Source organism: Heterodontus francisci, chromosome 1 (assembly GCF_036365525.1).
Source record: "Heterodontus francisci isolate sHetFra1 chromosome 1, sHetFra1.hap1, whole genome shotgun sequence".
Lineage (NCBI taxonomy): Eukaryota > Metazoa > Chordata > Chondrichthyes > Heterodontiformes > Heterodontidae > Heterodontus > Heterodontus francisci.
The window spans coordinates 74,132,939-74,151,390 of NC_090371.1; the positions used below are offsets into that span (position 1 = coordinate 74,132,939).

Genomic DNA, 18,452 nt, shown 5'->3' on the forward strand with positions numbered 1-18,452 from the left:
TATTCTTGGGATATTTCCTGTGTCATCTTCCATCATGACAGATAAAAATACTTGTTCAAAGTCTCTGCCATTTCCTTGTTTATCATTAATCCCTCAGTCTCATCTTCTAAGGGGCCAACATTTACTTTAGCTACTCTCTTCCTTTTTATATTCTTGTAGAAGCTTTTACAGTTTTTATGTTTCTTGCTGGTTTACTCTCGTATTCCAATTTCTCCCTCTTTTTTTTGTCATCCTTTGCTGGTTTCTAAAATATTCCCAATCTCCTGGCCTACCACTAATCTTCGCAGTATTGTACACTTTTTCTTTCTATTTGATGCCATCCTTAACTTGCTTAGTTAGGTGGCCTATAAACTACTCCCACCAGTGACATCCTTCCCTTGCTATTTCTGATCTCCAACCAAACTGATTCGACATCTTGTGCTTCCGGGCCAAGATCATTTCTCACTACTGTACTGATTTCCTCCTTTAACAGAGCTACCCCACCTCCTTTTCCTTTCTTCTTATCCTTCCGAAATGTCAAATACCCTTGAATATTCAGTTTCCAGCACTGGTTACTCTGCAACCACGTCTCTGTAATGGCCATCATATCATACCCATTTATTTTTCAGAGTGTCTCCTGACAACGCAGCACATGCGCAGAGCGATCGCCAACATCGATGTGTCCGAACATTTTCCAGCTTGCTAGATTGGTCCGTGCATGCATGCGTCAATGTCACCACGTAATGATATCAGATGCAATGACATCAGAGTGTTGCTTTACCGCTCTATGGCCGCAATGCCGCCTCCATCCCGTCCAACAGTGCTCCTGCTCCCTCCCGTAATCAACGCCTCAATTGCTGCTTCTCTTGCCCGCCCCCCTCCTGCCGTTCTCGCCAGTGTCGCTTGCTCGAGACTTCTGCCGCCTGCTTGCTGCTCTATCCTGCTGCTCCGGACTCTTCGCCGCTCACTTCCTGCCTTGCTGCCACTTTTCCGTGCGGGGAGCGAGCAGCAGGAGGGAATGGCAAGATGGAGCGGCGAGAAGTCGGGAGCGGTGGAATGGAGCGGCAAGCAGTCTGATGCTGCAGGAGGGAGCAGGGAATAGAAGCTGCAATCGTGGGAGGGAGCGGGAAACTGAATGCGGCGATTGCAGGATGGAGCGGGGAACCGAAACAGCGATCGCGAGAGGCAGCGGGGTACTGCAGGGGGCCAGGTATGGTGCGGAAGTGGCAATGGCAGCCATTGAGGGAGGCTTGGGTTCAATTTGTTTTTTTCTGTCACTTTGAACAGCGCCATCTTTATTACTGGCAGCTGCCTGAGATGTTTCAGTCCATGAGGCTGCATTTGTACATGTGCCAGTACTGCACCACCTAGTGGTTGCGTTTGTCAGCAAACACAGCCTTTGTTTTTATTTGTGCTATCGATTCATCTACCTTGTTACGAATGATGTGTGCATTCAGATAAAGAGTAAGAGGCAGGGTAGGGCCTATTAGGGACAAAGCAGGTGATATATGCTTAGAGATGCAGGGGAAGGCTAGAATATTTAATGAGTACTTTATATCAGTATTTACAAAGAGGATGCTAACAAAATAATTGGCAGAACTTGAGATGGTAAAGGTAATGGATGGGGTGAAAATTGATAGTCAGCATCTACTGGAAAGGCTAGTCATGCTTATAGTGGATAAGTCTCCTGGTCAGAGTGGCTTGTATCCCAGGTTACTAAAGAGAGTGGGGATGGAGATAGCTGAAGGGCATGGCATAATTTTCCAATCTTCCCTAGATACAGGTGAGGTATTCAGTACTGAATACTGAGGAAGGAGATGGTTCATCTGGGGAATACAGCCAGAGCGAAGTCTCAGCTACACAGGCAGGCACAAGGAAGACTGGAAGAGCGAAAGCGATAGGAGATTCAATAGTTAGGGGATCAAACAGGTGTTTCTGTGGCCACAGACGTGAATCCAGGATCGTGTGTTGCCTCCCTGGTGCCAGGGTTAAGGATATCACTGAGTGGCTGCAGAGCATCCTGAGTAGGAAGATGAACAGCCAGCAGTCGTGGTCCACGACATAGGTAGAAAGAGGGATGTGGTACTGCAGAAAGAGTTTACTGAGTTAGGTAAGGAATTAGCAAGCAGGACCTCAAAAGTAGTAATCTCCGGGTTACTCCCAGCGCCACCTGCAAGTGAGTACAGGAATAGAAAGATTAGACAGATGAATAAGTGGCTGGAAAGTTGGTGCAGGAGAGAGGGTTTTAGATTCTTCAGACATTGGGACTTGTACAGGCCGGGCGGGTTGCACCTGAACACAGCCAGGACAGAGTTCCTTGTGGGACGTTTTGCTAGTGCTATTGGGGAGGGTTTAAACTAGTTAGTCAGGGGGATGGGGTCCTGAGGATAGACTCAGTTGGGACAAAATCAGAAATGAAAATGGAAGGCAGAAAATTAGTGGATGAGTCTGGAAGGCAAAGGAAACAAAGGTTAGAAAATAAAAAAAGAAGAGTTTAGCAGTGCTCAAGGATATCTACTTCAATGCAAGGAGTATAGCAAATAAAGTGGATGAGTTGAGGGCACATAGACACGTGGCAGTATGATATCATAGCTATTACAGAAACGTGGCTTAAGGATAGACAGGAATGGCAGCTCAACGTTCCTGGTTACAGGGTTTTCAGATGCAATAGAGGGGGGATAAGAAAGGAGGACGAGTGGCAATTTTGGTAAAAGAAACAATTACAGCTGTGAGGAGGGATGATATGTTGGAAGGTTCATCAAATGAGGCCATATGGATCGAGCTAAGGAACAAAAGAGAGGCCATCACACTGCTGGTAGGGTACTATAGACCCCCAGAGAGGGAGATAGAAGAGCAGATATGTAGGAAAATCTGAGAACTGCAAAAACAATAGGGCAGTTAGAGTAGGGGATTTTAACTACCCAAATATTAACTGGGATAGTTTTAGTGTGAAAGGAATTGAGGGAGAAGAATTCTTGAGGTGCATTCAGGAGAATGTTTTTGGCCAGTATGCAGCAAGTTCAACAAGAGATGGCGCAGTTTTAGACTTATTTTTAAGAAATAAAGCTGATAGGTGGAAGGAGTAGCAGTGAGAGAGCATTTTGGTGGCAGTGATCATCATTCAAAAAGGACAGAGATAGAATAGGAGTTAGAGTTCTCAACTGGGGCAAGGCCAATTTTACTAAACTGAGGACTGATTTAGCAAAAGTAGACTGGAAACAGCTACTTAAAAGGTGTCAGAACAGTGGGAGGCATTCAAAGGGGAGCTTCAAGGGGTCAGAGTAAACATGTTCCCACAAAGGAAAAGGGTGGGACGGCCAAGTCTAGAACCCCATGGATGTCAAGGAGCTTACAAGGTAAGATAAGCCAGAAAAGGAAAGCTTATGTCAGACACTTAGAACTCAATAATACAGAAAGCCGAGAGGAGTACAGAAATTTGAGGGGTGAAATCAAAAAGGAAATTAGGAAAGCAAAGAGAGGACATGAAAGAATATTGGTAAGCAAAATCAAGGTGAACCCAAAGATGTTTTATTATCAATACATTAAGAGTAAGAGGATAACTAAGGAGACAGTAGGGCCCATAAAAGACCAAAAAGGTAACCTATGTGTAGGGGGCGGAAGATGCATCTATCTTCACAAAAGTGGAGGACAATGTAGATATTGTAGTTAAGGAGGAGTGTGATGTATTGGATATGATAAACATAGGGAGAGAGGAAGTATTAATGGGATTAGCATCTTTGAAAGTTGATAAATCACCAGGGCCAGCATCTTGGTGGGTGGGGGGGGGGGGGGCGGAACCATGGCCAGAAATTTAACTGGACAAGCTACATAAATACTGTGGTTACAAGAGCAGGTCAGAGGCTGGGTAATCTACAGCAAGTAACTCACCTCCTAACTCCCCAACAACCTTCCACCATCTACAAGGCAAAAATAAGGAGTTTGGTGAAATACACTTGCCTGGATGAGGACAGCTTCAATAATCAAGAAGCCTGACACATCCAAGGCAAAATAGCCCACTTGATTGGTATCCCAGTTACCACCTTAAACCTTCACTCCCTCCACGACTGGTGGACAAGATGCTCTGCTGCAACTTGCCAAGGCTTCTTCGAAACCACCTTCCAAACCCATGACCTCTACCACCTAGAAGAAGGGCAGCAGGCACATGGGAACACCACCACGTGCAAGTTCCCCTCCAAGATTCAGCATCCTAACTTGGAAATATATCACCCTTTCTTCATCGTACCGAGTCAAAATCCTGGAATTCCCAAACTGACTGCACGGTGGGTGTACCTATAACACACAGACTGCAGCAGTTCAAGTGAAGGGCAATTCAGGATGAGCAATAAATGCTGGCGTTACAGCTGATGCCCAACAGATGGGGGGAAAAAAAGTGGCCTCTTTTCTACTTGGGCCTGGTTACTAATCAAGTCCTATAGTGTTTGGTGTTGGGATTATTGTTCTTTGCAATTTTTGTTAATGACGTGGACTAAAGGTGGTGGGGAAATTATTGTAAATTTACAGATATACATGCCTGTGATCTTGCTCTTTCCCATCACCCTGCAGATTTTCTTCCCTTTAAGCATTTCTTTGATTCTCTTTTGAAAGTTACTCTTGAATCTGCTTCCATTACTTTTTCAGGCAATACATTCCAGATTATAATAACTCGCTGCATTAAAAAAAAGATTTAATCTCACCTCTGGCTTTTATGCCAATAACCTTAAATCTGGTTACCAATTCTTGTACTGGAAAGTTTCTCCTTATTTACTCTAACAAAACTCATGATTTTGAGCACTCTATTAAATCTTCCTTTCACCATATCTGCTCTTAGGAGAACAATCCCAGCTTCTTATTCTCTCCACATTACTGAAGTCTCTCATCATTCTCGCAAATCTCTTCTTCACCTTCTATAAGGCTTTGACATTCTTCCTAAAGTGTGATACCCAGAATTGGATACAATACTCCAGCTGAAGCCTGACCAGTTATTTACAAAGGATTAGCAAGACCTCCTTGCTTTTGTATTCTAGGACTCCACTTATAATATATCCATCTTTTGGATGAGACGTTAAACTGAGGCCCCATCTGCTTTCTGGGGTGGATGTAAAAGATCCCATGCACTATTTTCGAAGAAGAGCAGAGAGGGTTATCCCTGGTGTCCTGAGCAATATTTATCTCAATCAACATCAAAAAAGAATATCTGGCCAATATTACATTGCTGTTTGTCGGAGTTTGCTGTCCGCTTACTGGCTGCTGCGTTTCCTGCACAGCAACAGTGACTACACTTCCAAAAGAAAATGACTTAGTTGGCTGTAAAGTGCTTTGAGATATCTGGTGGGTGTGAAAGGTGCTAAATAAATGCAAGTCTTTTTTTTTCCTTTTATAAAGCCAAGGACCCCATATGCTTTTTTAAAAAATAACCTGCTCAACTTGTATTGCCACCTTCAAAGATTTCTGTACACAACCCCGCAGGTCTCTCTGTTCCTGCACCCCCTTTAAAGTTGTACCATTTAACTTACATTGCCTCTCCTCATTCTTCCTTTCAAACTGCTTCACTTCACACTTCTCTGCATTAAATTTCATCTGCCATGCATCTGCGCATTTCACCAGTATGTATGTCCTCCAAATTCTGTTATTGTCCTTCTCACTGTTTATTACTTTTCCAAGTTTCATGTTATCTGCAAGTAGATATCAGGGGGACATCACTGCATACTTCCCTACCTAGGGGTTAGGGGGTATCAGGGGATAGGCACATAAATTACATAAGCATAAACTAGGTTAGGTGTTAGGTAGTTGTTCCTTTTCACAGAGGATAATCAACCTGTGGAACAAGTTGCCGGCTTGTGCACTGAGTTTGGATGCATTGCAAAATGTTCAAAAGGAAGTTAGGTGAGATTCTAGTTAAGCCTGATACCACTTCCAAAAGGTAACTGAGGCATTGGGTAATGTGCAGTATGGTCACTGGTCCCCCTAGAATTTGCCTTGATCACCTTCAAAGGTTGGAGAGAAATTTCCCGCTTTAAAAAAAAATTCAGCTGTGGTTTTATCCTCCAGTTTTCTGCTTCTCCCAAATCCTGTGGCCACTGGTCGAGAAGGGATGGGATAGTGGTCATAATGTTTAGATATGCCATGAGAAAAATGGGGCAGGTGCGATGGACCTGCTGGTCTTTAGTGATGTACCATTTTCATATATTGGCATGGTTCTCCTCATCCAATCCAAGTTGGCCAGAATCTTGAGGTGGCCTTTTCATTCAAAACTTTCAAATTGTCCCAATCCAGTCTAATCCCCAAAGATTCTTTGAGGTAACTTTTTAATGCCACCCCCCCACACCCCTCAGCACCACCAGGTTCAGAGCTCCCAAGGGGCCCTCTCCCCAATCCCCTGCCGACTATTGCTTCTCCATTGCTGAATCAGCAGCCGCCTTTTAAAATGCAAAGGTTGCATTCCCTACAACTGTAGGGAAGCACCTAGTACTTAAACTACAAACTGTATTTTATATAGCAGAGCAATCTCCTGCTAAACCTTTTAAAAGCCCATTTTTTCATTTAAACCTGGGAGAAGGGGAATTTAATCATGTACAATCTTCATTCTCCTGCCTCTCTCCCACCCTGCTGTTATCCATATTCCCAAGCCTATACTTTTCTCCTAGTCTAATCCATTAGCCTCCCTTCTCACCCATGCCTTTCCCTCAACACCTCCCAAACATCTCTCGTCCCTCCGATCCTTGGCCTTGTGCTCCTCACAACCTCCCATTTCCTATTGTTGTATCTCACTGCTCCCAAACTCACTCAAAACTATAATTTCCACCCTATATTTCATTCACTGCCAATAAATGCCCCTATTGTCTCATTGCTAAATGTGACCAGCAAGCTGGGTATTAAGTTCTTTAAGCAGTACTGCGCAATTACTAAGATCCACTTCCCACAACACATAATCCTAGTGCTCAATGTTCCGGTACTCCAGTATGTCCATGCCAGTGCTCCCAGAATCCTCTCAGCACCACCACATACCAGTAACCTTCTGGACAATTCCCATCAGACTATTCCATTGCTCCAAATTACCTGAACTATCTTCCCATTGCTCCAACACCCAATGACATATTTCCCAAAATAAACCCACTATACTCCTCTGTTCTTCCCACCCTGCGCTAGACGTCTCGCACTACTCCTAGACCTTAGACCATCCCTCCAAACACTACCTCCCCCTACGAGCCAGTACTACATACGCTTACCTACATACAACATGAAGCATCATGATGTCCTCTGCTTTCTGTACTTTATTTTAAAAGGGAAAACATCGAGATCATAGAGATATACAGCACTGAAACAGGCCCTTCGGCCCACCAAGTCTGTGCCAACCATCAACCACCCATTTATACTAATCCTACATTAATCCCATATTCCCTACCACATCCCCACAATTCTCATCCCACCTACCTACACTAAGGACAATTTACAATGGCCAATTTACCTATCAACCTGCAAGTCTTTGGCTGTGGGAGGAAACCGGAGCACCCGGCGGAAACCACGCAGTCACAGGGAGAACTTGCAAACTCCACACAGGCAGTACCCAGAACTGAACCCAGGTCACTGGAGCTGTGAGGCTGCGGTGCTAACCACTGCGCCACTGTGCCGCCCACTAGAATTCAAACATACCTTAGCAGACATATAACAATCAAGGCCTCAAGTTTGCAATTTCAGTGAAAATGTAGACATAATATAATTTGAATTCAAAAACTGTTCAGACTTTCATAATACTTCATAATAAAATTTTAATCATTCAATCACCAAAAATCATTTGCCCTGATCATACATTTTGCTTTACATAGAATAAAACAACATATCCTTTGACTTAGTATGAACATATGAAATCCTTTAGTATATGTATAAAAGAAATGCAAATGATGACAACAATGATGAAATAAAAGTAACATACCCGCTGAAAACATGCTGGATGAGTGGGTAAGCAGTCTTCAAGTAAATGTCATAATTGGTACAAGTCTCCTCAAATGCTTCATCAAAATAAAAAACATGCTGAAAATGAATCACATACTAGATTTAATTCAAAAAATAAAAATTGGAAATGGGAAGTGATTGGTTCAAGGATTTCAAACTGAGAATAGCAGCACTTGTAAAAGGAGAGCGCCTGTAGCTGACAGATAATGAGTGAGGTGTGATTTGAAGAGCTAGTTAAAGAAAGACTTGGGAAAGGACCTTTCTTATTACAGGGAGTTGCTGAATTAAATAAACATTATAACTATGGCTACAAGATATTACTAACATTTTATGAAAAAGCTAGTATGTACTCACGGTATACAGCCAGAAACAATAGTGCTGGTTTAAACCATGCAGACACAGAGTCCCCCATGGACTCAGAGTGCCCCACAGACTCCTCAGCATGAGGCCATTTTCATTCCCGGCCTCATTTAAATTTAATTAATATGCTGTCCTCCCAATCCTATGCAGAATCAAGTAGCTCACCGAACTTTCAGCACAACTCCTGCCTGCCTGGCCTCGGCACAGAAATAAAATTGTGTCATTGCCTGAGGCCTCCATTAAAAAGGTCCTAGTGGAGGAAGTGAGGGCCAGTAGAGAGTATCACTTCCAAAAAACAGTGATGGCATCCTCAAGGCCAGGGCGAACAAGGTCAGGATGAACCAGGACTGGACAGAGGCGGCTGACAGGGTCAGTGCCCACCAGCATCATCCCCAGAACCTGGCTTGAATTAGGAAGAGGTTCGATGTTTATAAGAACTGCATGGTTCAGTAGAGCTCTTCACTGCTCCACTTCTCTCACAACAGTCATCTCAGTCTTTCCTCAACACTCTCAACAATTCCCTACCTTCCACCACACCTTTAATCATTGAAATGAGAAAGAGGTATGGTCAAACACATTCAACCTCTTCCTTTCCTCTTTTCACACTGCACAAACATCATTCTTTTCTCGGATACTACCACGCTAACCACTCCTACTGCTCCTTCTTCACTTCACAATAAAGGCCGGCTACCCAATCCGAACCTGACGGGACCCGACGACATGTGTCAGGTTCGGGTCAGATCGGGTCGGACATGCTCTATCACCTCCTCCGGTAAGTGGCTCCAATGTTAATGCACTTTTTGGACTTGAAAGGTGGTTTTGTTACAGTTATTTTAAGCTTGTGCAGATAAGTAACAAAGTGAAAAACAGAAGGTAGGTTAACTGATGGTCAGGTCAAGATGGGTCGGGCGCGGGAAAAAATGGAAGGACTCGGGCCGGATCAGATGTGGTTCTGTCGGGCTCGGATCGGGTTTCATTTGCAGACCCAAGCCGGCCTTTACTTCACAATCTGTATTCCATCTTTCTTCTTCTTCACCTCACAGCACAAGCCCGACACATCTTCACTTACTTTCTCAGCAGCCACTCTCGAACCCAACCTCATCTTTCCAAAGGAAAAGACCATGCATGATGGCAGAGGACCAAGATGGGTGGAGGAGTCCTAAACATTACAGCCCTCACACGGGCAGTGCAAGAAGCCCTGGACATCACTGGCCCAGGCAGACGTGTATTGAGGAGGGAGGGGCTTGCAATATAGCCAAGCAGGGGTTTTGCATGCTATTTGGATCCTTCAGCAAATATCACAGAATCGTTACAGTGCAGAAGGAGGTCATTTGGTCCATTGTGTCTGCACTGGCTCTCTGAATGAGCAATTCCCTCAGTTTCATTCCCCTGCCTTCTCCCCATAACCCTGCACATTCTTCCTTTTCATATAACTGTCGAATACCCTTTTGAATGCTTCAACTGAACCTGCCTCCACTACATCTTCAGGCAGTGCATTCCAGACCTTAACCACTCGCTGTGTGAAAAAGTATTTCCTCATGTCACTTTTACTTTAAATCTGTGTGCTCTCGTTCTTGATCCTTTCATGAGTGGGAACAGTTTCTCTCTCTCTCTCCTCTATCCAGACCCCTCATGATTTTGAATACCTCTATCAAATCACCTCTCAGCCTTCTGTTCTCCAAATATCACAGAATAATACAGTGCAGAAGAGGCCCTTCGGCCCATCGAGTCTGCACCAATGCATTAAAACACCTGACCTGTCTACCTAATCCCATTTGCCAGCACTTGGCCCATAGCCTTGAATGTTATGACGTGCCAAGTGCTCATCCAGGTACTTTTTAAAGGATGTGAGGCAACCTGCATCTACCACCCTCCCAGGCAGGGCAATCCAGACCGTCACCACCCTCTGGGAAAAAAAGTTCTTCCTCAAATCCCTCTTAAACCTCCCATCCCTCACCTTAAACTTGTGACCCCTCGTAACTGACCCTTCAACTAAGGGTAACAGCTGCTCCCTATCCACCATGTCCATGCCCCTCAATCTTGTACACCTCGATCAGGTCACCCCTCAGTCTTCTCTGCTCCAGTGAAAACAACCCAAGCCTATCCAACCTCTCTTCATGGCTTAAATGTTCCATCCCAGGCAACATCCTGGTGAATCGCCTCTGCACCCCCTCCAATGCAATCACATCCTTCCTATAATGTGGCGACCAGAATTGCACACAGTACTCCAGCTGTGGCCATACCAAAGTTCTGTACAACTCCAACATGACCTCCCTGCTTTTGTAATCTATGCCTCGATTGATAAAGGCAAGTGTCCCATATGCCTTTTTCACCACCCTATTAACCTGCCCTTCTGCCTTCAGAGATCTATGGACAAACACGCCAAGGTCCCTTTGTTCCTCGGAACTTCCCAGTGTCAGGCCATTCATTGAATACTTATATGTCACATTACTCCTTCCAAAGTGTATCACCTCACACTTTTCAGGGTTAAATTCCATCTGTCACTTTTCTGCCCATTTTATCATCCCGTCTATATCTTCCTGTAACCCAAGACACTCCACCTCACTGTCAACCACTCGGCCAATCTTTGTGTCATCCGCGAACTTACTGATCCTACTCCCCACATAGTCATCTATGTCGTTTATATAAATGACAAACAATAGGGGACCCAGCACAGATCCCTGTGGTACGCCACTGGACACTGGCTTCCAGTCACTAAAACATCACTCTCTGTCTCCTACAGATAAGCCAATTTTGAATCCACCTTATCAAGTTACCTTGTATCCCATGTGCATTTGCTTTCTTGATAAGTCTCCCATGTGGGACCTTGTCAAAGACTTTGCTGAAATCCATGTAAACTACATCAACTGCACTACCCTCATCTACACACCTGGTCACATGCTCAAAAAATTCAATCAAATTTGTTAGGCATGACCTCCCTCTGACAAAGCTATGCTGACTATTCCTAATCAAATTTTGCCTCTCCAAGTGGTGATAGATTCTCTCCTTCAGAATTCTCTCCAATAGTTTCCCTAATATGCAGAAAGCTTAGAAACTTCAACTTTCATTCTCAAGACAGTCATCTGCTAATGGCCAGCTTCTATCTACTAACCTAACTATTGCCTCTTTCCTTTTTCTTATTAGGTCCTTTATGACTTCAGAAGACACCACAGAGAAAAACAATCCTATCGAGAATGTAGCATCATAAGCTCCATTCCTCCGAGCCACCAGCTCAAAGATTGAAAGTCTGCATAGGGTAGAATGAGAGCCAAAGGGGGCTGCACGTGGTGAAACATGCTGCACCACTAGCGACAGCAGGTACTGATGGCAGGGAAAGCCCAGGAAAGAGCCTGTCAGAGGGTGCAGCCAAGCTGAAGAATTCAGAAATGAGAACTAAACTGCTGGCATTACACAGTCAGTTTTATGAGTTATTGGGACTATCCTCAGAAGTTTCAGCACTATGGCTGAGAGTGTGAAGGAGTCCATTTCCAACCTGTGTACTGTTATCTTGCATAGCATCACCCCTCTGCAGTCTCTCCTAAAGAGAATATGGCCACCTCCAGGAACACTACAGCTGTGCCCTTACAACTGGAGTCAATGGGTAGAAATTTCGCCCTGATATGGGGGTGAGAAAGGAGGCGGGTAGATGCTGGTTTGTCAGCACCATCCCATCCCCAAGCCATTTTGCTGGAGGCGGCCTCCGGTGGCAGAACCCCCCACATCCCCACCCCAGCCTACTTGGTCACAGCTGCTGCAGCAGGCCGCCCTGTGGAGGAGTTTCCTCTCCACAATGTTGGCCTGGCAGCTGTGGCTATTTTATATTTCAGATTTTTTTTAAATTGCTGTGGGTGCCTCAAGATGGAGGCAGCCTCTCGCCCTTACCTGCAACAGCAGGCTGCAGCTCCTTCCTTACTGGAGGGCCTCCTACTGGCCCTCCAGCTTAGACAGCCAGCAAACCATCCTTAATTGGACAACGAGCATGCCTGTAGGCCAATGAAGATAAAATCACTATTGGGTGACTGTTCCCGACACAGTGGGGGTCCTGACCCAAAACGCAAAATCCTGCTCAATGCTTCTATGCTTTGCAGCTTTAGCAGAAATTCAAATGGCTGCAGGTTCTGATTCCACAAAGGAGAGATTGATGGATTGAATTGATCAGGGCTTTGAAGGGGCATTTATCTTCTGCAATCTGCTCTCCTGCAGATCACTGAAAATATTAAGCTCCAGCCCCATATGGCAATGATATGCTGCAGCAATATGCGTTGGCCTCCTTCAGGATGTCAGCACATCTGCTTCTTTAGGCATCCCCTAAACTAATACCTGCCACTGAACTTGCAAATCAGTTGGGTCAGGCTACTTTAGCAGCAGCTGAGTTGGAGAAATCTGTAGCTGGGCCCTCATAACTTCGAATACCCAGAAGTCTCTGGCAGCGAGCATCTCAGAAAGCATCACTCAAGGAAAAGCAGCCTTACACCAGCTCTGCTGATGCCATTATATTAGCCTCTCATAGCAGAAATAGTTAGTAAACCTCTTTTTATGAAAGCCTTATGGGTTGATCACCTAGCTGAGAAATGAATGGATAGCACTTATGTTTGGTATTAAATTAATCACTGCTATCATATTTGGCACTTTGGTCTGCAGTGTAGTTTAAGTCTTCTGAGTCTGCATTGTCAATATGGCATTGATATAGCCATTGTCTGAAAGGTTTCAGTGTTCTTCAATGCAAGAAGAAAAGAGTGGTAATGGATGCAACAAGGATGGTTATACAGTGGGTGTCTGTCTATATTCTCAGGGCAGGGATATAAGAAGCACAGTGGAATTGCTGAGTTATAAGCTGATTCCTGTCATCTCTGGTTGCAAGGTGTTGAGCTCGCCCTCCTTCCTCTGCTGCTTCATCACCTTCCCCCCTGGTCTTTCTGATCTGATAAGGGACATTGATGTTTCGCTGCCTCTTCCGAAGGCATCTCTGTAATATGATATTGTGAATATGCAACACCACAATGTTGTGCAAGACTATCTGGGTCATAGAGATCTGAGACAGACAGAGCAAGAGAGAGAGGAGCACGGCGGGAGCAGAGGTTTAAAACGCGCACCAAAAGCCCAGAGTCGGAGACCGGAGAGAGAGAGACAGAGAGAGAGAGACAGAGAAAGAGACAGAGGGAGAAGAGCAGCGAGAGAGGAGCAGGGAAAAATCGAAAAGTGACGTCACAATCGACAGTGAGAACGGGGAAACACAGAGCTGCCAGGGCGAGAAAACAGTATTTGGTTCTTGCTTCGCTGCAGTGGAAGGAGCTGTTTGGCGAGTACCTGATATGTTATGACATCACAGGCAAGCAGGCAGCTGATTGGTTAGGGAAGAAGCTACCTGTTTGGTGAGTATCTGGTAAGTGATTAAGGTCCATTCTAATCCTAACGTTTAAAATCGTAAAGAAACCAGCGGTAAGCTTAATATACAAAAAAAGGAACATAAAATAAAAATGGAATAAAATAATTAAGCAGTTAATTAAAACACATTAAGGATGTCAGGACAGGTGATGTGTCACAGCTGCAGCACGTGGGAGTTCCTGGATGCCAGTGTGATCCAGGGCAAACACGTCTGCAGTAAGTGTTTGTGGCTCGAAGAGCTTCGGCTCAGAATAATTGAACTGGAGTCCAAGCTGCAGACACTGCAACACATCAGGGAGGGGGGGGGGGGGGGTGGGGGGGGGAAAGTTACCTGGACACTTTGTACCAGGGGGTGCTTACACCCCTTAGGATAGGGTCTTCTGGTTTGGTCAGGGACAGGAGAGCGTGGCTGCAGCTGAGGCTGGGAAAGGGAAGCAGAGGACAGCAGCGCAGGAGCCTCAGCCTTTGCGGTTGTCCAACAGGTTGAGGTTCTTTCAGCTTGTTTGGATGAGAGTGGGGGCTGCAGGGTGGATGAGCAACCTGACCATGTGAAGCCCAAGTGGAGGGAGAAAAAAGGAATGTAGTGGTAGTAGGGGACAGTATAGGGAGAGGGATTGACACTGTTCTCTGCAGCAAAGAGCAAGCTTCCAGAAGGCCAGGGTTTGGGATATCTGCTCAGGACTGCAGAGGAACTTACAGTGGGGGGAAGATCCAGTCATCGTGGTCCATGTAGGGACCAACAACATAGGCAGGACAAGGAAAGAGGTTCTGCATAGTCAGTATGAGGAACTAGGCACCAAATTAAGAAGCAGAATCTCAAAGGTAATAATCTCTGGATTATTTCCTGAGCCATGTGCAATTTGGCAAAGGACAAATAAGATTAGCGAAATTAATGCGTGGCTCAAAGATTGGAGTGGGAGAAGTGGGTTCCGGTTCGTGGGGCACTGGCACCAGTACCGGGGAAAGTTGTGGCTGTACTGTTGCGACAGTCTACACTTGAACCGTGCTGGGGCCGGTGTTCTTGCGGGCCGCATAACTAGGGAATTAGAGAGGGGTTTAAACTGAATAGTGGGGGCAAGGGATCAAATTTGGGATGATATGGTAAATCAAGGAGTAGGGGCTAATTTCTTGGAACAATACGTTCTGGAGCCAACCAGACAGTAGGTTATGCTAGACCTGGTATTGTGCAACAAGGTAGGATTAATTAATGACCTCATAGTTAAGGCACCCCTAGGTAACAGCGATCATAATATGATTGAATTTTACAATCAATTTGAGGGAGAGAAGAGTGGGTCCAAGACTGGTATTTTAAATTTAAATAAGGGCAATTATGAGGGCATGAAAGCAGAGCTAGCTAAAGTGAACTGGCAAATTAGAATAAGGGGTAGGTCAATAGAGATGCAGTGACAGACATTTAAGGAGATATTTCAGAATAGATACATTCCAACAAGAAAGAAACATTCCAAGGGTGGGACCCACCATTCGTGGTTAACTAAAACAGTTAAAGATAGTATCAAACTTAAATAAAAAGCCTATATTTGGGCAAAGATGGGAGGCAGATCAGAAAATTAGACAGAATATAAAAAATAGCAAAGAATGACCAAAAGATTGATAAGGAAGGTAAAATTAGAGTACGAGAGAAAGCTAGCTAGAAATATAATGACCGATATTAAGAGTTTCTATAGATATTTTTTTTTTTAAAGTCAACAAAGTGAGCGTTGGTCCTATGGAAAGTGAGTGTGGGGAATTAATAATGAATAATAAAGGAGGTGGCAGATGAATTGAACAGATATTTTGCATCGGTCTTCACTATTGAGGCTACAAGTAACATCCCAGTATTAGCTGCAAGTTAGAAAATGGAAGAGAGGGGGAACTCAAGAAAATTACAATCACCAGGGAAGTGGTACTGAACAAATTGTTGGAGCTGCGGGCTGACAAGTCTCCAGGTCCTGATGGACTTCATCTTAGGGTGTTAAAACAAGTGGCTAGTGACATAGTTGATGCGTTAGTTTTAATTTTCCAAAATTCCCTAGATTCGGGGAAGGTTCCGTCAGATTGGAAAATAGCAAATGTAACTCCTTTATTCAAAAAGGGAGGGAGACAGAAAGTAGGAAACTACAGGCCAGTTAGCTTAACATCTGTCTTAGGGAAAATGTTAGAAGCTATTATTAAAGATGTTATAGCAGGGCATTTAGAAAAATTCAAGGTAATCAGGCAGAGTCAACATAGTTGTGAAAGGGAAACCATGTTTAACCAATTTATTGGAGTTTTTTGAAGGAGTTACATGTGCTGTGGATAAAGGGGAACTGGTGGATGTATTGTACTTAGATTCCCAGAAGGCATTTAATAAGGTGCCACATCAAAGGTTATTGCAGAAAATAAAAGCTCATGGTGTAGGGGGTAACATATTGGCATGGATAGAAGATTGGCTAGCTAGCAGGAAACAGAGAGTAGGCATAAATAGGTCATTTTCTGGTTGACGAGATATAACGAGTGGAATGCCACAGGGATCTGTGCTGGGGCCTCAACTTTTTACAATTTATATAAATGACTTAGATGAAGGGACTGAAGGTATGGTTGCTAAATTTGCTGATGACACAAAGGTAGATAGGAAAGTAACTTGTGAAGAGGACATAAGGGGGCTACAAAGGGATAGAGATAGATTAAGTGAGTGGGCAAAGATCTGGCAAATGCAGAGTAATGTGGGAAAGTGTGAAATTGTCCACTTTGGCAGGAAGAATAAAGAAGAAGCATATTATCTAAATGGTGAGAGATTGCAGAGCTCTGAATTGCAGAGGGATCTGAGTGTCCTAGTGCATGAATTGCAAAAGGTTAGTATGCAGGTACAGCACATATTTAGGAAAGCTAACAGAATGTTATTGTTTATCACGAGGGGAAATAAATACAAAAGTAGGGAGGTTATGCTTCAGCGATACAGGGCATTGGTGAGACCACAACTGGAGTACTACGTACAGTACTGGTCTCCTCATTTAAGGAAGGATCTAAATGCATTGGAAAAGGTTTCCTCGACTCAGACCTGGAATGGGCGGTCTGTCTTACGAGGAAAGATTGGACAGGCTAGGCTTGTATCTGCTGGAATTTAGAAGAGTAAGAGGCAACTTGATTGAAAGATATAAGATCCTGAGGGGTCTTCACAGGGTGGATGTGGAAAGGATGTTTCCCCTTGTGGGAGAATCTCAAACTAGGGGTCACTGTTTAAAAATAAGGGGTCACCCATTTAAATCAGAGATGAGGAGAAATTTTTTCTCTCAGACGGTCGTGAGTCTTTGGAATTCTCTTACTCAAAAGGCAGTGGTAGCAGAGTCTTCAAATATTTTTAAGGCACAGGTAGATAGATTCTTGATAAGCAAGGGGGTGCAAGGTTATCAGGGGTAAGTGGAGATGTAATCAGTTGAGCCATGAACTTATTGAATGGCAGAGCAGGCTCGAAGAGCTGAGTGGCCTACTCCTGCTCCTAATTCGTGTGTTCGTATGTACGTTCGTATTGCTGGAAGGCCCCTACCAAACCGTTAAGACATCTAAACTTCTGTTTGAACTGTCCTATGGTGTGTTGTACAAGGAAACTGGATTTGCCTTGGTTATAATAGTGTCTACACTGCATGGGCACAGTAGGGGTGCGCAGCTTTATCATCAATTCGGTCTTCATTGTATATCTTTTGTTCCTAGCAATTACTCACAGGGTCGAATATTGGAGGGATGGTATACCATCACAGGATGAAAGCATCAATGTAGCTCCCAGGGAAACTTGTACAGCGGCATGCCCTCAGTTTACTAGGCCCTCTGCTGTGGAATTCTATCCTTAACTCCTCCATTATCTTTAAGGCTTTCTTTCAAACCCACCTCATAGACCAAACTTTTGACCATCTCTCCTAATGGCTGAAATTTTGAGTCCCGTGGTGTTTCCGACAGCAGGACCGGATGTTGGCAGAACTTCTGCTTCCTCCATTTTTCCCATTTCGCATGCAATTTTACATGCAAATCAATGGTGTGGCGACAGGCATGGGAGAGACATGCGATCGTTTGGTGGGGGACAGAATTTTATTGGTGGAACCTGCCATCACTCTGCCAAGCACCATGAACGCCACAGCTATAAATCATTCTGCATTCCAAGCCTTAAGGATCAGCAGCCTTAGTGGCATGCAGGTGGCTTTCAGATTTACTGCAATTAAATTGTTTACTTAACTGCTTTTTCCTTTGTTAGTTTTTCAAACCCAGCACCAACTCCCCTCATCATTTTTTTTCTTAGACTCGACCAAGAGCTATAAATAGGTCAGCCAGCAGGCTGCGTCCTGCCTCACAGTTCAGTGATGCCTTCCTGTAGGTTCTCCTCCAGGACAACAGGGAAAGACAGGAGGTCCTCTTCCCTGAAGATGGACTCAGAAGACCCTCCTGCCTGACTAAGATGGCCTGGACGGAGGTAGTGGAGGAGGAAGTATTGAACAGTGTGGTTACGTGACGAACCTGGGTTCAGTGGCGGAAGCGTATAAATGACTTGTTCAGATCAGTAAGGGTAAGTGGTCTTGCTGAAGCTGTTACATTGTTTTCTCCCTGGTTCCATATTTTTAAGACAGAGGGCAGACAATGCATGCAGTAGAATGCGTGAGCAGCCTTGTTGCCATACACCAAATGATTGATGTCAACTTTCCGCACAGGCATTTTGTACACGCTTGGATGTGTTATGTGAAAGCCAGTTCGGAATAAGTGATGTCGATGTAAGTACACGATGGGTGTGATGCATCGTTTGACTCGTCATTAAA

General features: G+C 44.5%; 1 protein-coding gene across 4 annotated transcripts in view; it reads right to left on the reverse strand.

Annotated features, from left to right (window-relative positions):
• LOC137379970 (kinesin-like protein KIF24) overlaps positions 1-18,452 on the reverse strand; it is a 130,327-nt gene that overhangs the window by 61,682 nt on the left and 50,193 nt on the right. For all 4 annotated transcript variants that reach the window (XR_010976969.1, XM_068051535.1, XM_068051449.1 and 1 more), the window contains exon 4: positions 7,910-8,007. Coding sequence is in view for 3 of the 4 variants with exons in the window: in XM_068051535.1 (XP_067907636.1) it covers positions 7,910-8,007 (98 nt within the window). In the remaining variant the exon portion in view is untranslated. The remainder of the gene's footprint in view (positions 1-7,909; positions 8,008-18,452) is intronic.